The 18082-nt window shown below is 45.5% G+C and overlaps 1 protein-coding gene across 1 annotated transcript; it reads right to left on the reverse strand.

The window, feature by feature from the left end:
• Positions 1 to 445: 445 nt before the first annotated feature.
• On the reverse strand, positions 446 to 15645 carry UPK1B (uroplakin 1B). The gene is made up of 8 exons (XM_019548760.1): positions 15540 to 15645; positions 8720 to 8807; positions 7683 to 7883; positions 5629 to 5703; positions 4823 to 4945; positions 4050 to 4229; positions 1721 to 1804; positions 446 to 693 (listed from the first exon to the last, which is right to left on the reverse strand). Exons 2-8 carry the CDS (start codon positions 8786 to 8788, stop codon positions 643 to 645), a joined length of 783 nt encoding a protein of 260 aa, XP_019404305.1. The 5' UTR covers positions 8789 to 8807; positions 15540 to 15645; the 3' UTR covers positions 446 to 642.
• Positions 15646 to 18082: the final 2437 nt, after the last annotated feature.

Consider the following 18082-nt stretch of genomic DNA (forward strand, 5'->3'; position numbering starts at 1 on the left):
TGTTGACACAGGTATGTTTCCAATTAAGCTGGCAAACCAAACCTTGAAATTAAGATGCATTCAGAGAGGGGCTGTTTTTTTTTTGGCAGTGTTGTGCCTAAATTTCCCCTTTCTTGCAGGGAATAAAGGCAGCAGTATCCATATCTACTGGTCAGAGGAGTTCCCAGTATTTTTCCTGTACCTTATACAAGTCTTTTGCATCTCATTTGTTCCAGATGTCTTTTACAATAGTCTTAGTTTACAGAGAAGGGTTTTCTGGAGCAAGTATATACATAGGCCATTCCCCTTCTAAAGCCATCACCAGAAGGATTAGATCATTTCTTGTAACCTCATTTTCAAAAAGGCTTCAAAACAGTGAGGGAGGAGGAGAGAAAGAGGATCCATTCACAGGCATGAAAGCTGCAAAAAAAACACAACAACAACAAAAAAAAAAAACAAACACACCTCAAAAAGAGTCTAGGGAGAGGAGTTTCCTTTGTGGAGGTGTCAGCTCATTGGACTCATCTGTTAGGTGTTTGGGGAAGCATGTATATGGAAGGGGAAAATAACCTAGAGCCTCAAATCCTCCCCAATACAGAGGGAATATGGAGATATCAAAATTAATGCTTCTTCTATGCACCACTTTTGGAAGATGCTGCGCCTTCAATATTCAATTCTGCTCCAGTAGAACATGGTACAGAGAAGAACCCAGAACTGAAAGGAAAGAGAGGTTGTTTAGTGGCACGCTCTCTCAAAAGCTTTCTTCACTGTCAGCTTTCCACTGAATTAGGTCAAGGATTCCTGTAACAGAATCAGCTCCAAGGAACTATAGGAATCTGAAAGTCTGTATGGAGGACTTTAACTCTTTGATACAGAAGCTAAAACGAACAAGTTATTTGGTTCTGTGGTTTTTATGGAAAGTTTTAAAACCAGTTTAGAATTTATCTGCTGTTCAAGTATTTCTCATGCTTGTTTTATGGATTATGTAAAAGGTTTTTGGTGACCCATTTTCTATGATACTAGGTCATACGAGGATGATCTATTCCCCAAACACAAATAGCATTGTTTCTGCAGTTACTGCACGACTCCAGCCCAGACAGCTTTGAAGCTGGAAGCTGTCACATAGTACCCTTGTACTGGAGGTGTCCACCAAAGGTAAGTGGATGCTTCTCTACGAGAGACCTCCGCCCCCAACAAAAAAAGTGTTTGGGAGGCCATTATGGAGCGACAGTCATCTAAGTGAACATCTGCATTGAACAAATATGCTCTTGGCATCCCTCCCCATCTAGGTGTGCATGGAATAAATGGAGCTAGGTTGTTCATGCAAGTAGTTTCACTTCATGGGCTGTGCAATCAACCCCTTGCTAAAAAACTTATGCCCAGCATAGCTTACTTGCCTTAGCAGAGGTCCTTCAGTTTCAGCCGGCTGTGCTTAAACTGGACATATATCTCTGCTATTAACCCTAAATACCACTGACCCTCTTTGCACAGCGAATGGGCTAGAAGTGGGACTATTTTTGGGACAGAGGCCTGAAGAACCGCTTTATCTGGAAACCACCCTTCAAAACAAGGGCAGGGAAGAGAGGCCCTCCCTGCATACTCCCATTATCATCCACTTGGAAAGACTGCATGGTTGAAAGAATTGTTCTCTAGGTGGCAGCCCTTTCACCCAAACCACACTCTTCACCCTTATGTTGGGAGAACAGTGGGGGGGGGGGGGAAAAGCAGATTTAGTACTCACAGTCCAGCAGAGAATGGCAAAGCCAAACCAAGCTACACCCCAGGCATGTCTGTCCATTGGTCCAGCGATAAGCTCATAACAACCCTGTGGGAGTCACAAGCAAGAGGGGAGTTAGAGCTTGTACCAGCCACATGCAAGCTCAGATATTTCGGAAAGCAGCAGCAGGATCCCCTTTCCAGGGACCACATTGAGGTAGGTAGGTGTCAAGGCATTTACAAGCAAATAGAACATGCCGCTGAATCACAGCCGTCTGTCAAGATGTTCAGTTTTGAACCCATAGGCAACCATTGATCGTCTGAATCATGGTGTACATATAAGAGGTCTAGTCAGGTGTCTGATGAATTAGTTTTGTAGAGTCCTGCAACCAAATCACACCAAAACTTTAAACGTGTACACGTAGGCAAGAATATGGAGGTGTGGAAGCTACCCAAGACCTAATCATGCCCATTTAGACCATTGAGACAAAATTCAAAGGCCAGACCAAATCTAGACAGTCAGTGCCTTGATGGCTATAGCTTCTGCCAGAACTCAGACAAGAACTCTTGACTGCCCAACTCCTCAGTGAAGGTATGTTTGTCAGGATGCTGTCCCTTAGCCTCTCCCGAACCCAGAAGCACCTACAAGGCAGCGGGAGCTAGGGTTTTGAGGCACCCTATACTCCCCTTACTCTGGAGATTGCAACATGGTAGTATTTTACAGGAGCTACCCTGCCACAAGTAGCTCCACCATGTTGCCACCAAGCTCTCCAGCCAAATGCAGTTTAGTTATAACCCAGGACCAAGCTTTGAACTAGAAAACAGCTTTCAGAGCCTCCCCAACTCAGCATGAATGGTACATGCCCCCAGCAGTTGGGGGTGGGGGCATGGCTGTGCTGCTGGCAATGGGAGCGCAGTGGTGGCAGCGGGAAGCTCCCACAGACAGACATCACCAGCACTGTTGGCAGTGGTGGGGGTGGCAAGTGCTGACCATGGGTCAGCAACCACCCGCAGGTGCCACTGGCAGCAGCGGCCAGGGGTGATCAGGGACCACTTGCAGATACCGCTGGTGGTGCCAGTGCCAGGGTGGTGAGCAGCAACTGCCTGCTGGCAGTGCCTGTGGTGTTGGTGGCACCTTTTTTGCAAGGGATGCACTGCCACGTGCATCCCCACATGTCACCCCTGCTACCCAGGACTTCTACTTAAGAGCTGGCAGAAACTCCAAATTCATACTGTGGATCTCTTTCTAGAAGGAAATCCATTTCAGATTCTTCAGGTTTCTGAAACACTTGCCAGGAATGGTACAAGTTTTTCCACCCCCTTCTTCCTGGTAGCCACACAAAGGCCAGTTTTTTGGAGGCTGCACACTAGCCTGGTCATTTCAACTCCTCCAAACAGAAAGGAAGATCCATGTTCTGTGACTAGGCTGCCACATTAGAAATGATTTTGCCAAGTCCACAAAAGAGCTTAGCAAAATAGACATTCTAAGTTGCCTCACTGCCCATTACATATCTGAGTTACCAGTGAGATGTGTTAGGATAGCTCAGTCCATGAACTGGGCTTATTTAGTCTGCAGAAGAGAAGACTGAGGAGGGTATTTAATAGCAGCCTTCAGCTACCTGAAGGGGGGTGGGCTCCAAAGAGGATGGAGCTGGACTGTTCTCAGTGGGTGACAAATGACAGAACAAGGAGCAACAGTTTCAAGTTAGAGCAAGGGAGGTTTAGGTTGTCTATTAAGAAAAACTTGTTCACTAGGAGGGTGGTAAAGCACTGGAATGGGTTACCTAGAGAGGTGGTGGAATATCCATCTTTGGAGGTTAAGGCCCGGCATGACAAAGCCTTGGTTGGGATGATCTAGTTGGGGCTGGTCCTGCTTTCAGCAGGGGGTTGGAGTAGATGACCTCCTGGAGTTCCCTTCCAACCTTAATATTTTATGATTCTGTGAGAAAACATCTGATTTTCTGCCACAGCCTCAATCAGAACATCAATATCTTGTTAAAACACCAGCCATCCTTCAAATGTAATGCCCACTGAGCACCATGGGGCTGGACTGAACTATGTCTGGAACCATTGCCTATCAGTTCCATTGGGACAACATCCATCCACTGTGTTCCACCACTCCATCAGGAACGCGCCATGCCTCTATTCTGGGCATGGTAATATGGAGAAATTCTGAATACTTATCTTTCTTTGATAGCTAGTTCTCAATCTGCAGGTCTGGGCTTCCAGCTCCCACTGAAATGAATTGCACTGTGTCAACCATCATCTTCTCCCCAGCATATCACTGATTAATGCAATTTCACTTCAACAAGATAACCAGTTATTGAACATCAGATATGCAGAGGGACTCTTACCTTATCCTTGTAGTAGCCAGAGACTCCTAGTTTGCAGCCATCCAAATTGAAAGGGATTCCTTGGATATCCATGACACAACACTGGCGTGGCCAAGGGAATTCTGAATCACTGTTAATGCTTCTGAACTTGGACATGTAGTTCTGCCAGTCAGACGGGCCATTCACACCACAGCACTCATGCTGGATTTGAGAGAGAGGGAAGTTCTTTACAAAAGACAAGGCTTTGGCATTATACAGGATCTGGGACCCACCCCCAATACTCCACAAAATTGATGCCATCCTATGGATATTAGCTCACATCACAGGTGATAAATGCATTTGTGGGTGTGGGAATGCAGAGCACTGGCCAGTACTGGAGATACTAAAAGCATTATCTTGAAGACCAGCAAGATTGAAAGGCTGGAGGGATAAGAAAAGACATCATTTGAGATTAGGTCAGTAGGGACTGAAATTGGATTAATGTTATTGAAAGGGCTTAGGTTAAAAGCCACAGCCCTCTCTCATTTACAGACCCTTAAAAAAAAGAAATTCAGATGGGAGGCGTGGACCCCTCTGAATTGTAAGTGTGGGTATTCACACACTTGATTGATCATAGTCATTTTCTGTAGAGCCTTTAAGCAACCCTAGGGGTCTGCAGGACACAGGTTGGAAAAAATTAAATAAAATTCACTGGTCTACAGTGTAGGTGTGAAATTCTAGAGACATGAGGAGCTTGGATACCATCTGTTATTGCAAGCCATTTTTCATTTGTTTTTAAATTAAAAGTTAATTACCTGAAGCATGAGGCGGTCCCATGTCCTCGTGACCCCTTCACTCATCCACCTGTCATCATTGTTGAGTGGCTCTGGGTTCTGATATTTCTCCAGCATTTGCTTCAGGAAGAGATTGCGAGTGAACTACAATATAGAATAGGACAGGTTGCATACATCTTGTTAGGAGGTACAGAGAAAAAGGGGTGGAGGGGGTCTGGCCCCATTGGAAGTGAGCCATGCAGTGTTTGGGGCCAACAAGTCTTCCTAACTTCTAGTGTTAGACTGGATTAAAAAAACAAACCAAAACAAATAAAATTAATCTGGCATAACCGACAGATCCTGAAGTCTAGCTTTTGAATGTCTTCAGAGAAATTCCTTGAGAGAAGGCACGGACAGATAATTTATTGCGATTAATTCCAATGTAGAAGTTAACATAGGCAGTGTTTTACCCCGTCATCAATTGTGAGAACCCAGTTTTATTCCCACCCCCCACATCAAGTCATGTCTTCCCTCTGCCCCCTACAACAGCACTGTCAATCTTTATCTGAAAAATGTCATACAAAAGGCTCTGTCAGCATTCAATCCTAATGTGCATGAATAGAGCACCCCATTTCCTGGACTGGAGGAATGGTATAAACACACTCTAGAGACTGCACCATCCTTCCACTGGTTCAGCCCTTACTATCTAAAGTAACTAGCCCTCCCTGGGTTTCTTTTCCTTCTGCCTGGAAGATGTACAGAAGTACCAGAAGCTGTTAACACTACCCCTCCACCCTTTTCAACTTGCACTCTCTAGCGAGAATATGCATGGGGAAACAGATACTCACAAAGTCTCGATGAGTTGCTGCTGTGATACAAGAGGCCGTCTCAAAGGCATATGTGATCAACATCAGGATGATATACTGGGAGACAGCAAGAGCAGAAGGTACTGTTATCTCTCAGACCCAAGATACTAGGAAGCAAGTCAAGGGACTGGCAGACTCCCCCAGGGCCAAGTCCAACCCCCTGCTGAATATCCCAAGCTCCATAAGAGAAGTTTCTGTTCTTATGACTCCAGTTTCAGGGGAAAGGCAGGGGGGCAACAGTAATCAGGACATCCTGCTACAGTTCTAGAGGTGGCAGTTGAAACCTTACTCTATGCTCCTACCAAAGGTTATCTAAGCTGACCCACCTGGAAATAGGGCTCTGGTCATTTAAGCTGGACACTCAAAAGGCAGGACCTGATGCTGGCCACAGGACTCCCTTATGTGCTACTGAATGCAGAAACTGGTGGGCCTTAAACCAGGGCATCAGGTAGGCTTTTAATTCTAAGCAACTAGGACTCTGTTTTGGGACAACCTTCTAATGACCACCACTCTGAAGATTAGGGGCTTCAGTTCATACATAGCCTTTTGTTCTTGTGCCAGCCTTAGGCTGGAGGACAGAACGCATTTGCTTTTCTGGCGTTTACCCCTCATAGACAGCAGTCAGATCCCATTCTAGCCCCTGAGTTTGCCACACTAATCAAGTACTGCTTTAGCCTCCTCTTATGATAAGCTCGTCATCCCCCAATGATCCTAGCAATCTCTTCCGTTTCCCTCTCTTCGAACATGGGTGACCAGATCTGCACACAGCATTCCAAAAGGGATCTCACCCCTTTAGGTAATCTCACCATGGCATTAGTGATTCACCATTGCCCTGGAATAGGAAGTTATCCTTTCTTGGAGGGGTTTGCCAGAGATTCTGGGCTGCCCTCAGTGCAGATACAGCTCCGCTTTTTTCCCCCCCCCTCTATTTTGAACAAATTTGTATAAGAACCCATTGATTAATAATCTGATAAGCACTACCTGAGAATACTAGTCCATGGCTAGTCCAATAGCTCCAAAGCACTTGTCCTCCAAAGCCTCTGGTCGGGAAAAAGTTTCTTTATAGCAGCTAGGCAATATGACTTTAAAAGGAACCTGGTCATTATTTTATGTCAACCAATGGAAATTAAGAAGGACATGAGCTTGAGCACTTACTAGGAGTTTACACTAAATGACCGAGCCATATCAATTGTATTTCTCTGAGACCATGTGAAGCGTTTGCACCACAACTTGTTCCTCAATTTCTGGCATACCAGAAGTTGTTGCAAGGGGCAAGCCCACTGTCCAAGAACAACATGGTTCAGACAACTGCAAGGCTGTCGCAGGATTTTGCATGCAGTGCCTGCCTCCTCTAGAGGTGGGGGAAGGTTGTCCCATGCCCAGATCTCCATCTAACTCCAAGTAAAGCTGAGGTAGGCGAGAAGGGGGAGTCCCTTTGGATGTGGGCACCTCCCCATCTTCAAAACTACAATCATAATAAGAAGTTTCCCTCTTTTGCCCTTTTGGTAGATTGTGGATTTGGTGCCATGGAATCCATCATGGAACCCCTGACCAAGAACCAAATGTGGAGGTGTGCCACTTGTTGGCAGATGAGTCTCTCGCTTGCCTCCCTTCTCCTGGTAGGAATTCCTTTCTTCCCTCTCACAGCCTAGGATTGCCAACATCCCCAGGAAGGGGTAGCCTTTGAGTTCTAGTTGTCAAGTCTATCAGTAACAGCAAGCCAGGCCTTTAATTGCTTTTTATTCATTCATTCAATTTATGTCATCCTTCTCAGTGAAGACTCGGAGCAGCTCACAGTAAGAGGAGAAAAAAATCCTGATAGGACAGGAGAGCAACAAAAAGAACAAAACCATTTAAAAGGTTATTAGAATACCTACTGAAAAAGAAAGAAAGGGGAACAAAAAGAAAGATTCCTCCCTCACCAAATTATCTCAATCTAGCTTTGTTTGCTAAACACATGCACATATAGGGAGGTCTTACTATAGGCTTAGGCTAGCAGATAGAAGATTTGGAGAACACCATATCACACCACCTACCGCCAGTAGCATTGCCCTATTTGACTTAATTACTCCAACGATACCAAGAACAGCCAGATTGAAGAGAGCAAAGCCAACAAATATGCCAATCCAGGCGGCGCCATAGATGTCATCATTGTTTGTGGCTTCCAACAGAGGGTACAGAGTCTGCTGATCCGACACAAAGAAGATGCACTCTGCTGTCAGTGCAATGCCGCACAACTGAGAACCAGAAATCAGAATCCCATTAGTTCAGGCCAGACCAGCTCAAAGCCACACCACAACCACTTCCAAGGAAAGCTCTTTTCAATCCTTGTCTCTTATGAGCGCAGGTTTTATCATACTGGACGTAGAGACGGCAAGCAGGTCTGTATTATACCAGCTGCATGTCTACCAGCATAGCCCCAAGGAAGCTCAGCCTCCTCCTTCCCCTCTGCTCCCACATATTCAACTTGGTATACAGGAAGCTCTGAAGTCATCCCCAGGGACTACTTGCAAGCACCTTAGAGACCCAGTCTCGAGGGGACATTCTCCCTTTGCAGTGACCTCACCAGCAAACTGCCAGGTTTAGAACATGTGTGTGGGAACAGATGTGTATGGCTTGCTTAGGGCTGTCCCAGCTGGAATCTACTACAGCTGCAATGGAAACATGCTTTAAGTGCTCTCCTATCCCAAACCCCCGTTCCCACAAGTCTTTGGACCCTGAGTGTACATTTTGGATTGGAACACTTACACTGATGATTTAAAAAAAGGAAGGCATCTGTCTGGAAAGCAAAAGGGATCAGGCTTAAACAGAATGCGTGTTTAAGCTTATTCTTCTAGATAAGGTACTTGAGCCTTTGCTTCTTCCTCAGGTCATATTACCCTCTCTTCCATGTCATAGACATCTGAAACCATTTGCTTACATGGTCTGTTCAGGTTTCTCTCATGTAGTGTTATATTAGGCTTCTTACATTACAAGGGTTCATATAAAGAATGAGTCCATTGCTGGGATTTGCCTTGTAAAAAGCAAGGCCCTCATACAAGCTCACTGTCCCTTACATCCCTGAGCCACTTACCCCAATAATCACGTTGCCTAGAACTAGCAGACCTTGAAAACAGCGCACACCATTATCACCTTTTGCCATCTTCAACACTTCATGCAACCTGGAGGAGGGAAAATAATAGCAAATCAGAACAAGTCCAACAGGTTTAGACTAGAAAACGAAATTATCCTGGGGCGGGAGGGGAGGAGAAGAGACATCAGCCAGGATGCCATCAACCTTCACTTACTTTCTCCTGCCTTGGAGTTATAGGAAATATTCAGGCAGCAGCCTAAATAAAACTATAAAATGCAACCCTTCCATGTTGGGTCCAACTACATTTTTACCTAGGCTAACAGCAGCAAGTGGCAGAGCAATCCAAGCTTCTCATCCCTAGCTCACAGGGAGTTCACCAGCATTTTGTGGGTTGCTGGTGGCTTGAGCTTAAATCTAGAATGAGATTTCCATCATTAACAAGGTACTAGCACAACATAATCCCCCTTGCAGAAGGGCTACTGACACCAGCACAGCTACACTAGTGGCTGGGGTACATGTGTAAACCAGAATGGCAATGCCCGTGTTGGACATAACTTGCCCTTCTGCTTGGAAGCAGCGTGCCCTTAGATCATGCTGTTCAGTCTGTAACCCATTTTCCTTCCTCCCAACTGCATTACACTAGCTTCAATTTCATAGAAACCCATTATGTTCCACCACCTGTTCCCATTCCTCTTCCATAAAACTTTGTTCAAAGCAGAAGTCTCTGGGGCTTTAGTTCATAGTTAGCATATACATCCTTGTCACATCTCTCTTGGCAACTCATCCCCATCTCTATAAGCCTTTTTCCAACAATGTATACAGAGATGTGGCTGCTGTGGTCTCTGGAACTGCCCGTTTTGGAGACCCCAAGGGCTGTAAGCATGGAAAGCCTGACTTTTCCCCCCTTACCGTGGCACACCCGAGGAGTGCATCTTGGTAAGTAGGCAGGAGCTCCCAAGGCTTGAGGATCCTAAACCTTCCCAGGAATTCCCAGAGTGCACAGAAATCAGCTCAAGTCCCTGGAGCACCTGCTTGGGGTAGTTGCAGAGCATAGGGAGCTCCAGGCTCCCTTTGGTCTCCTGCCATAAGATGAGTGGATATCTACCACAATAAAGCAACACAAGTTATTATTACCTTTTTGGCATGACCACATATTGTGGTGACAAAGAATATGGATGACCATTTGCTTTGAGCCACCCCACTTGGGGTCCATTTCCACCCCAAGTGTTCTCCTAGCTAGGGGTCATCTTCAGTTCCCAATGTGAAGCCATGTAGTCACCCAAAACAGGACAGGTGTGCAAACATGGAGATGCCAAGCCAGTTACGGATGGGACAAGGAAAACAAGCTGGGTAGCATTCCAGACATGCTCATCATGACATTGTACCGTCACCCTAGGGCCCAATACTCTTCATGGAACGCGTGCTCTCCAGAGGCAATGGCCACAGGGCCAACCTCTCTGGAGGAATCCAGCCAGGATTCCCATGTAGAGTCCCTCCATCGGGGAGCAGGGGTGGGCAGGGAAGAACAGAAACACCACTATGGTTTTATGGAGCTACAGCTGATCCAGGGTGCAAACAAGAGAAGGTGACTCAATCCCTCCTCTCCTAGAGAAATTATGAGACCTAACATTTTGTCAGGTTTCCTCACTTCAGAAAACCATCCTGGGAAGTTTTAGAAGCATTAGCACAGACAAGGCCATGATGCCCACTATTAAGAGAGATACAAGGTCATCTTCTCCATAGATGTCCTCAGTGTGGCTGCCAGGAAGTTACAGGAAGTTTTCTGGACGACAGAACACAGAAAGACATCAGGGATAAAGTGCAACTAGTAGGGCTGTGCAAAGCTTTGGATCACAATTCAGATGCTGAATCTACAAATCCGAATCGAATCACTGGAAGCCTTCTGAAATCAATTCGGAAAAGATTCAGTGATTTGGCCATAGGGTATAATGGGGAAAATCAAATGAAATATCTGTAACTGTGTTGTCTTTTGGTTGATTCAGATGAAACTTGCAGGGATGGAAGCCTCTTCTGAGTGCATGATACATACCAAGTTTCAAGGTGATAGGTACAGGGGTTTGAGGGAAACTGCACCCTAAATCCTTGCACAAGCACCCATGTCACAAGTTTTGCCCGTCAGCAGCTAGGGGTGCAGGGCCCCAGAACCCCCCTGCAACGATCTCCTCGACAGCTGGCAGGCTTCATGGCCTCAGCAGGGGCTAGTATGCCTGCACCCTTCACCTTGCTGCGCCTTAACACACACACACAGTGTTACCCATGTCATGAGTTTTGCTTGTCTGCAGTTTGAGGTGCAGTTTCCCAGAACCCCCTGCACCCATCACCTTGAAACATGGCACATATCATGCTCTCAGCAGAGGCTACCACCCTAGCAAGTTTCAGCTGAGTCAGCCAAAAGACAACAAAGTTATAGATATTTAATTGATTCACCTTTATACCCTGTGGCCAAATCGGCTCTGAATCTTCTGAAGCGATTTGGCCAAATAGAAATTGGAAAAACGATTCTGATCTCTGAATCAAGTCTCTGGCATCCAAATCGACAAATCCAAATCAAGTAGTTCCCTATTCGCACAGGCCTAGTAACTAGACCTACCAATTTCTGCTGTCTCTACAGCAGCTGCTGTGCTTGCACAACAAATGCAGACATAGCCAGAACACCATACTACTGCAGGAGCCAAAGTGATAACAAGAGGAGACCTCAAGCATTTTACCATCATCTCATCCAGACTGTATCAGGACTCCCACCACAGCAGTGCTGCAGAGCCTGCAAAGGTGATGTTGGACAGTTTCTACAGACCTGTCTGTAGCTACTGTTAAGGTTGTCATCTGGTGGTGGCACTTAAGGACTGATATTCGCACACTTAATTCCAAAGAGCCTCGTGCAATGTTTCCTTGGCTAGTAACAGATTGGGAGACAGAGCGGAAAGGAAATAAATCATCCCCATTAGTGCCTGACCTGAGCTCTTTATGCTTTACAGAGAAGGTGTAGGATCAAAAGAGGCCATGTCTGCATCAAGCTGGGCCCCCGCTCAAATGCATGAAACTAGGCAGTTATTTAGGGACTGTCACTTACAGCAGCTCCTTCATCCTCTCTAGTTAACTAGATTTCTTTGGTAAATGCTAGAAATACTGCCAGTGGCACCTATACACTTGCTGGATATCTGCTCCCACATGTGCCAATCGGCATGCGTGGGAACAGACTCATTTAACAGCATCTGCTGGAACATGTTAATTAGCATGCTCCAGCAGCCTCCATAACAGGTGTACTCAGTGTCCCTGCACTTCAAAGTAGCAGCAGGGGTATTTTAACTAAAGTCCGTCAAAAGAGCTTTAGTTAAAAGCGCCACTGCCACCATTTTAAAACACTGAGACGCTGAATACACGTGATGCTGCAGGCATTGTAATTGCAGCAGCTTCAATTTAAAAAAAATGTCCCCCTCCAGTTTGTATAAAGATGCACTTGTGACTAGGCAGATCCTGCTTGCCCCTAGCCTGCAAATATTGTACACACAAGCCTATGAGAGCAGAGCAAGGATTTTCATGTGGAAGAAGGGTCAGCTTTTCAAAGGGCTGTATTCAGGACAGGATGAACAAGATTGATATACTCCATTTGATCGATGTTGTAGCAAGACAGGCACGGCATAATGGGCCAGCTCTCCATTATTTACTAGGAAAGATATGTTCTAAAGGAAATTGAATGCAAGAAAGAATTCAGTAGGCACAGGGAAGAGACCTTGGACTACAGTTACGTGGAGGAAGCATCGTGCAGGGTAGAGGATAAGCTGGACAGTTTGAGGCCTCTTGTTAAATTTTCCAATTGTTGGTAGTTTGGATAGGTCTTCAGTCCAATTTACTACTTCTTTGAACAGGGAGTTGGGGTGGAGAAGTGGAGCTTTTGGTGGGACAGAGAGCAGATGACAGCTTGTGGATTTCATGCGCAAGTCCTACTTGAAAGAGCAGGAAGGCCAACAGCTGGGTTGCCTCAACCTCTGGGGAAATCTAGGCCCTTAGTGTGAATGGAATCAAATTCTTAGTTAAGGCAAACACCATCCCTGTTAAGAGACACTCTTGCTGGACCCTAGGGGCACTTTCACATGTACTCTGGAGTTGGGGGGGGGAGGGGGGGGCGGGGAAAGAGGTGCTTTAATTAGAGCTGCTTTAATTATAGCACCACAGCATCTCATGTATTAGCACCCCCACACTTCAAAATGGTGGTGGGAATGCTTGAGCTAAAGCTTATTCAACAAGCTTTGGTTCAAAATGGTGGAAGGGGGCAAAATGAAGCATGGGGGGCACCAATTCATGAGATGTGGAGGATGCCTGGAACAGCAATTACTATTCTCCAGCAGACTAAGTTAATCAAGTCTGCTCCACAGCATGTCTACAGGCACCCTAGGATTTGCCCATTTTAGGGATCCCTCCACAGTTTGGAGCCAAATGCACAGCTCAGACTAGTTCTTCACTGCTACCACACAACTCACTATACTGGTACTCCCCACACCTGAAGACATCTGGCCACAACCCAGATTGCAGCCAGTGTCCTTTCAAGAGAGCAGGCAAGACTGTATCAGCCTTTTGCTGAAAGTAAAAGGGTCACTGCCGAAACCTGCTTATCAGCAACTTAGGGATGGGTCTGTTTGTTTTATACCCACGTAGCCCGTCACAGGATCAGATCAACTTTTCCTGATAGACCTTTGTCCAACCCGTTCTTAAAAGCATCCTGTTAAGGCTATGCCACCACCTTCTGGAGAACCTGATCCACTATTCTGTTATTCTGATATTTAACCTAGATTATTTTTGCTACAAATTAAAATATTTTTTTGCTCTCCATATCCACAAGGGATAAGTCTTTTGGCCATTCTCCTCATGACTCTTTTACATACTGAAAGACATCCAGCTCTTCCCCCCTCCTGCCTGTCCCCAGGTCTTTTCTTTTCTAGAGAGAGAGAAAGGTCAGTTCTTTCAGCTGTTCTCCTAGGTCACGTTTCATCAGCCTCTTCTGTTTTCTGTCCTGTAGACTTTCTCCAACCTACATTTGCCACTCATGTTGAAGGCTGACAAATTAAGCCATCCCCACTCAGTTTGGGCAGTGAACTAGATAGCAATGTGTTCAATTCTCCCAGAGAGACAGGACCCAGGTGACTCACTAAGTATCAAGACAGTCACAGGTGCCTTTGAGGAGGAACCTGTAGACAATGACCCCTATCTTTTAAGAAACTCAGCCGTGTTGCATTCTGCAAGCACAGCCAATCAAGGAGGAGTGGGGGGGGGGAGGGAAGATGCACCTCATCCACTTTTACCCTCAATTAAGCCATTATATTGGTATGCCTTCATAGCAGCTGCTGAACTTATTAAGCACTCCCTTTAGTGTTACTGTACAGGCATTCTTACTGCAGGGGGTAAGTGGCAGGAGACAAGGGAGTCACTTATCTTCTTGCTCATTCAAACCTCAGGCATGGATTCCAGATGCTTCAGCAGTTGCATTAAGAATCAGTCAGGCATAACTAAAGAAAGCCTCACAGCAGTGGAAAGATTGCAGCTCACCCACCCTATGCTAACCTGCCCTCAGCCCCATTCATTTTGATGTGGCAAGAGCCACACCTTCCTCACCATCTTTTCTCTTTGGTGAGCTGAGCCCAGATCACTAAACATGTCCCTTCAAGCACTGGAAAAAACAGTGTTTTTAGTGGGGCGAGTGAGAGAAAAAAAAAAAAAAAGCCAGCCATGTGGAACAAACGCTAAGGTGTGGCTCTTCATACTCTCACCCAAAGTAATAGTCATGGAGAGTTGCTGACTTCTCCCTCTGGTCAATGAGAGGGCTCCCAGGCTGAGTAGCTAAGCCTTAGCCCCACCAGGTCAGAGCTCTCACTAGCTTGAAATATGCATTTTTTTCATTAAAGGGGGACTGAGAATTAAGAGTTAGTGGAAAACAGAAGCCTTGAGAAAGGAAATAGAGAAGCAGCTTCTACTAAAAATATGCAAGGTAACTAGAGCTAGCGAGAGATGCAAGTTTTAAACCAGAACATAGGCTAACACATTGAATTCTGTGAACAGTTTGAGTAGTGCATTAACAAGCATGGTTTCATCATTACTTAAATCAATGATTTTTTTAAATGTTCAACATGGTAGCTTCATCGCACAACCTGCCACCCTGACCCAACTGAAATGCACCCAGCTCTGTGGTGAAACAACTTGTTTTAACAGTATTCCAGCTTGGGAAGTACAGGAAAGCCAGCAAGGAGACAGACAACCTCAAAGCATAGGTCTTAATTAAGGCAAATAACACTTGTTAAAAGAGAAACTGCCCTGGAATAAATCTCATGAGAACGCTGGCACACCTAATGAGTACATCCTAACAATGAGGGATTTAGGAAATAAAGCTAGAAGGGGAGGATGGGAAGAGGGAGAGATTTTTTCCTCTGATTAGCTCAGTTGAGCCACAGCCCCCCTTCAGGCTTCACCCCCTCCCCTTTCTCAGCAAAACTCACTGCCTCCCCTGACATGCTTAGCAGCACAGTTAGCTCTTTATCATCTTTTTTTTCCAAAGGAGAGAGAGAAAGACTATCCCTCCAAGGAGCAAAATTAAAATAATGATCTCAAGGAAGCAGCCTGAAGGTAGAAAAGAAATCCTTAATAATCCCCTGCAGTTAACCCCACACAGTCACTAAACTCCTACTCACTTAATAGTGCTTCAGGACTAAAATAAACCATTAAGCATGAAAGCTTCAGTCTTTGTATAACAGATACTTGTAGTTCAAAAACCTCATTAGAAGGAACACAGCAGCCAAGGCAATAAACTCACCCTCCTTGCTGTGCTGTTGACGCCAACAAAAATCCACACACACCTGTAAAACACAGCAGCTCCCTCCCTGCTCAGCCTGATTTTAAAGGGCCCAGGGAGCTTGAGAAAAGCAGTTTGTGATTGGTGGGGTGCACGTCACATGCAGTGGACCTGTTCTAGCTCTTTATTTCTAGCCAAACCTGTTCCTCTCTTGGGATGGGACCGTAGTGTTTGTGTGATGCTAGGTTGTGCTGGAATGCTGTTGTACTGAAAATGTCAGCACTGAGGGGTTACTATTTTCTGTTCTATCAGGGATGAACAAGTGACTCACTCCTAAGAGATCTCTGAACTTTAAAGATGATGGAGAAATTAATAGCACGTACGTATGAATAATAAGTATTGATGAACTGTTACTTCCATTAGTATTTGTGTCTATTGAGAGCATGTTCTAGAAAAGAGGGAAAAGGAATACTTTAAAAGGGCCTTCACTAAATGAGGATTGCAAAGGGTAGGGGAAGTAATCCTAATGGCTCTCTGCTCCATTTCTTCACGTTGTATTGAGAAAGCTGGAAGCAAGTATGCTTGGGGTGGGGTTTTACATTTTTTTTACTTGCTTGTTTTTTGGGTCCCCCCCCCCATTCAGGTATCATTTCCCCTAAGAATTCATAGATTGTAAGGCCGGAAGGGACCTCAGAAGATCATTAGGTCTAGCCCCCTGCACCAAGCAGGAAAGACAGCTGGGGGTCAGCTGACCCCAGAACGGTGATCGTCTAGTCTCCTCTTGAAGACTCCCTGGATGGCAGGAGAACTAGTAGGATTAGTATTATGACTTTACACATTGGCCCTGTCTTCTGTAGGCATTTCATTTTACACACTTGGCCCTAATCACATTGTGGAAAGGTGTGTCAGTCTTTCCAGTCTGGCACTGAGAGCTGGTCAACTGAGAGGGGACAAGACTGAGAAACATGTGGAACAAAGGCTGTATCTCAACTTCTTTCCCCTGCCCCCATTTCTTCCCAATTAAAATCTGTGATCTCCATTACTGATAACTCCAACAGATCTAGTGCAAACTCTTGGGAAGACAAGACATGGCCTTCTTCATGCTTTAAATTAAGACCAAACAAACAGATACAACACTGGGGAGAAGAGGAGCCTCTGACCTTTCAGCTCCTTATTACAAGTCAGGAAGTAATACTCCTGTTAAAAAAAATATTTACTGGCCCCACTTAAAGAGCCTTAGGGAAGTCAATGAGGATTGTGGAAGGTCCAGTATTCTAGAAACCACCCCTTCAGATATCTGACCAGAGCTGGGAACGTGCCAAAGAAAAGCTGGGCTCCCAAAGAATGTATGATAGAGTTTATATTGAATGCAATTGCATGCTGGGCAAGGATTTTAGGTTTCATCTGAGTTTGGAGAATCCTTTCTACTGCTGCCAGAACAGCTTGCACTGAGTTGTTATTAAGAGGAGTAGAAGAGGACCTAACCATACCATGGAGTAACTGTCTCTGTGACACACAGGGTGCATTGGGCTGCAGAGGGCTGGGGAAAGAGAGGCTTTCGGACAGAGTATTTGTCATTTGTGGTGTTATGGTGTGAGATGAGATTTTCCTGTTGTGGTTCCAGTGCCTGTTGAAGAAGACAAAGCCTCCACCTCACCAGAGGAAGGTTCCCTGGTAGGAGAACATCTTAAGGGTAGTGGTGAGGCTATGTCTGTCTCAAAACAATTCATCATACTATCAAGGGTATTGACACTCCCTACAGTGATCTGTCCCAAGCCCAGCTCTGTTGGCTCATTTCACTCTTCCAGCATACTGGAAAGAAAATGTGTTTCATAAAGTCTAGTGGGTGTGAGTCTTTGAGGAAGACTTCAAGGCCAGTACACATAAACTGGTTTAAGTGATCAGAAACTGGTTTAAACCTGTAACAGAATAGAGGATCAGTGAACACAAACCAGTTTCAAAATGGCTGAAATTGGTTCAAGATAAACCTGGTTGAATGTAGACTTAATTAGAATGTAGACTGAATTAGACTTAACTGATTTGGGTCAAACTGGTTTATGAAACTTCTGTCTCAACCCCCTTCCTGGTTAAAGTTAAATCACAGGCCCCCAGCATGCTTTCCAGCCCTGAGCTGGGCTCTACTGTCTGCTCCACAGAGAAGGCCTGGCCCAAGCCTGGCTGGGGATACAGATCAGTCAAACCCCGACTGGGGTCTGGGGCCAGGGAAGGGGTTAACCACCCATTCCCCACCTCAAATTTACTGCTGGTTGTGAGTCTGAACTACAAATCCCAGAGGCATCTGGAAGCAGTAAGAGGAAGTGATGAGCAACCTTGCAGAGTCCTACTGTTGTGATTGTGGACTGCAAATCCCAGAGTCCTTGGGGAAGCAGGAAGAGGAAGCAAACACTTAGCCCATGCTAGCTGCATGTCAGAGAGCTGTACTCTAGTGCCCCCATCTTCTGGCCTGAGCCACTGCAGGCATGTGGCTAAATTTTCTGAATCAAAGGTAAATGTCTGTCACTTCTGTTTCCATTTAATCTGTGCAGCTTAGACTAACCTGCAAA

The sequence above is a fragment of the Crocodylus porosus genome, unplaced genomic scaffold (genome assembly GCF_001723895.1).
Source record: "Crocodylus porosus isolate Cpor-Errol unplaced genomic scaffold, CroPor_comp1, whole genome shotgun sequence".
Lineage (NCBI taxonomy): Eukaryota > Metazoa > Chordata > Crocodylia > Crocodylidae > Crocodylus > Crocodylus porosus.

Bases quoted from the DNA above. Each gene is read 5' to 3' on its own strand.
- UPK1B (XM_019548760.1), bottom strand. From the start codon at position 8,788: ATGGCAAAAGGTGATAATGGTGTGCGCTGTTTTCAAGGTCTGCTAGTT. The intron at 4,230-4,822 runs GTAATTAACTTT...TCTCAAATCCAG, and splicing joins GGGACCGCCTCATGCTTCAG to CATGAGTGCTGTGGTGTGAA. The intron at 1,805-4,049 runs GTAAGAGTCCCT...TGACTCCCACAG, and splicing joins CTGGCTACTACAAGGATAAG to GGTTGTTATGAGCTTATCGC.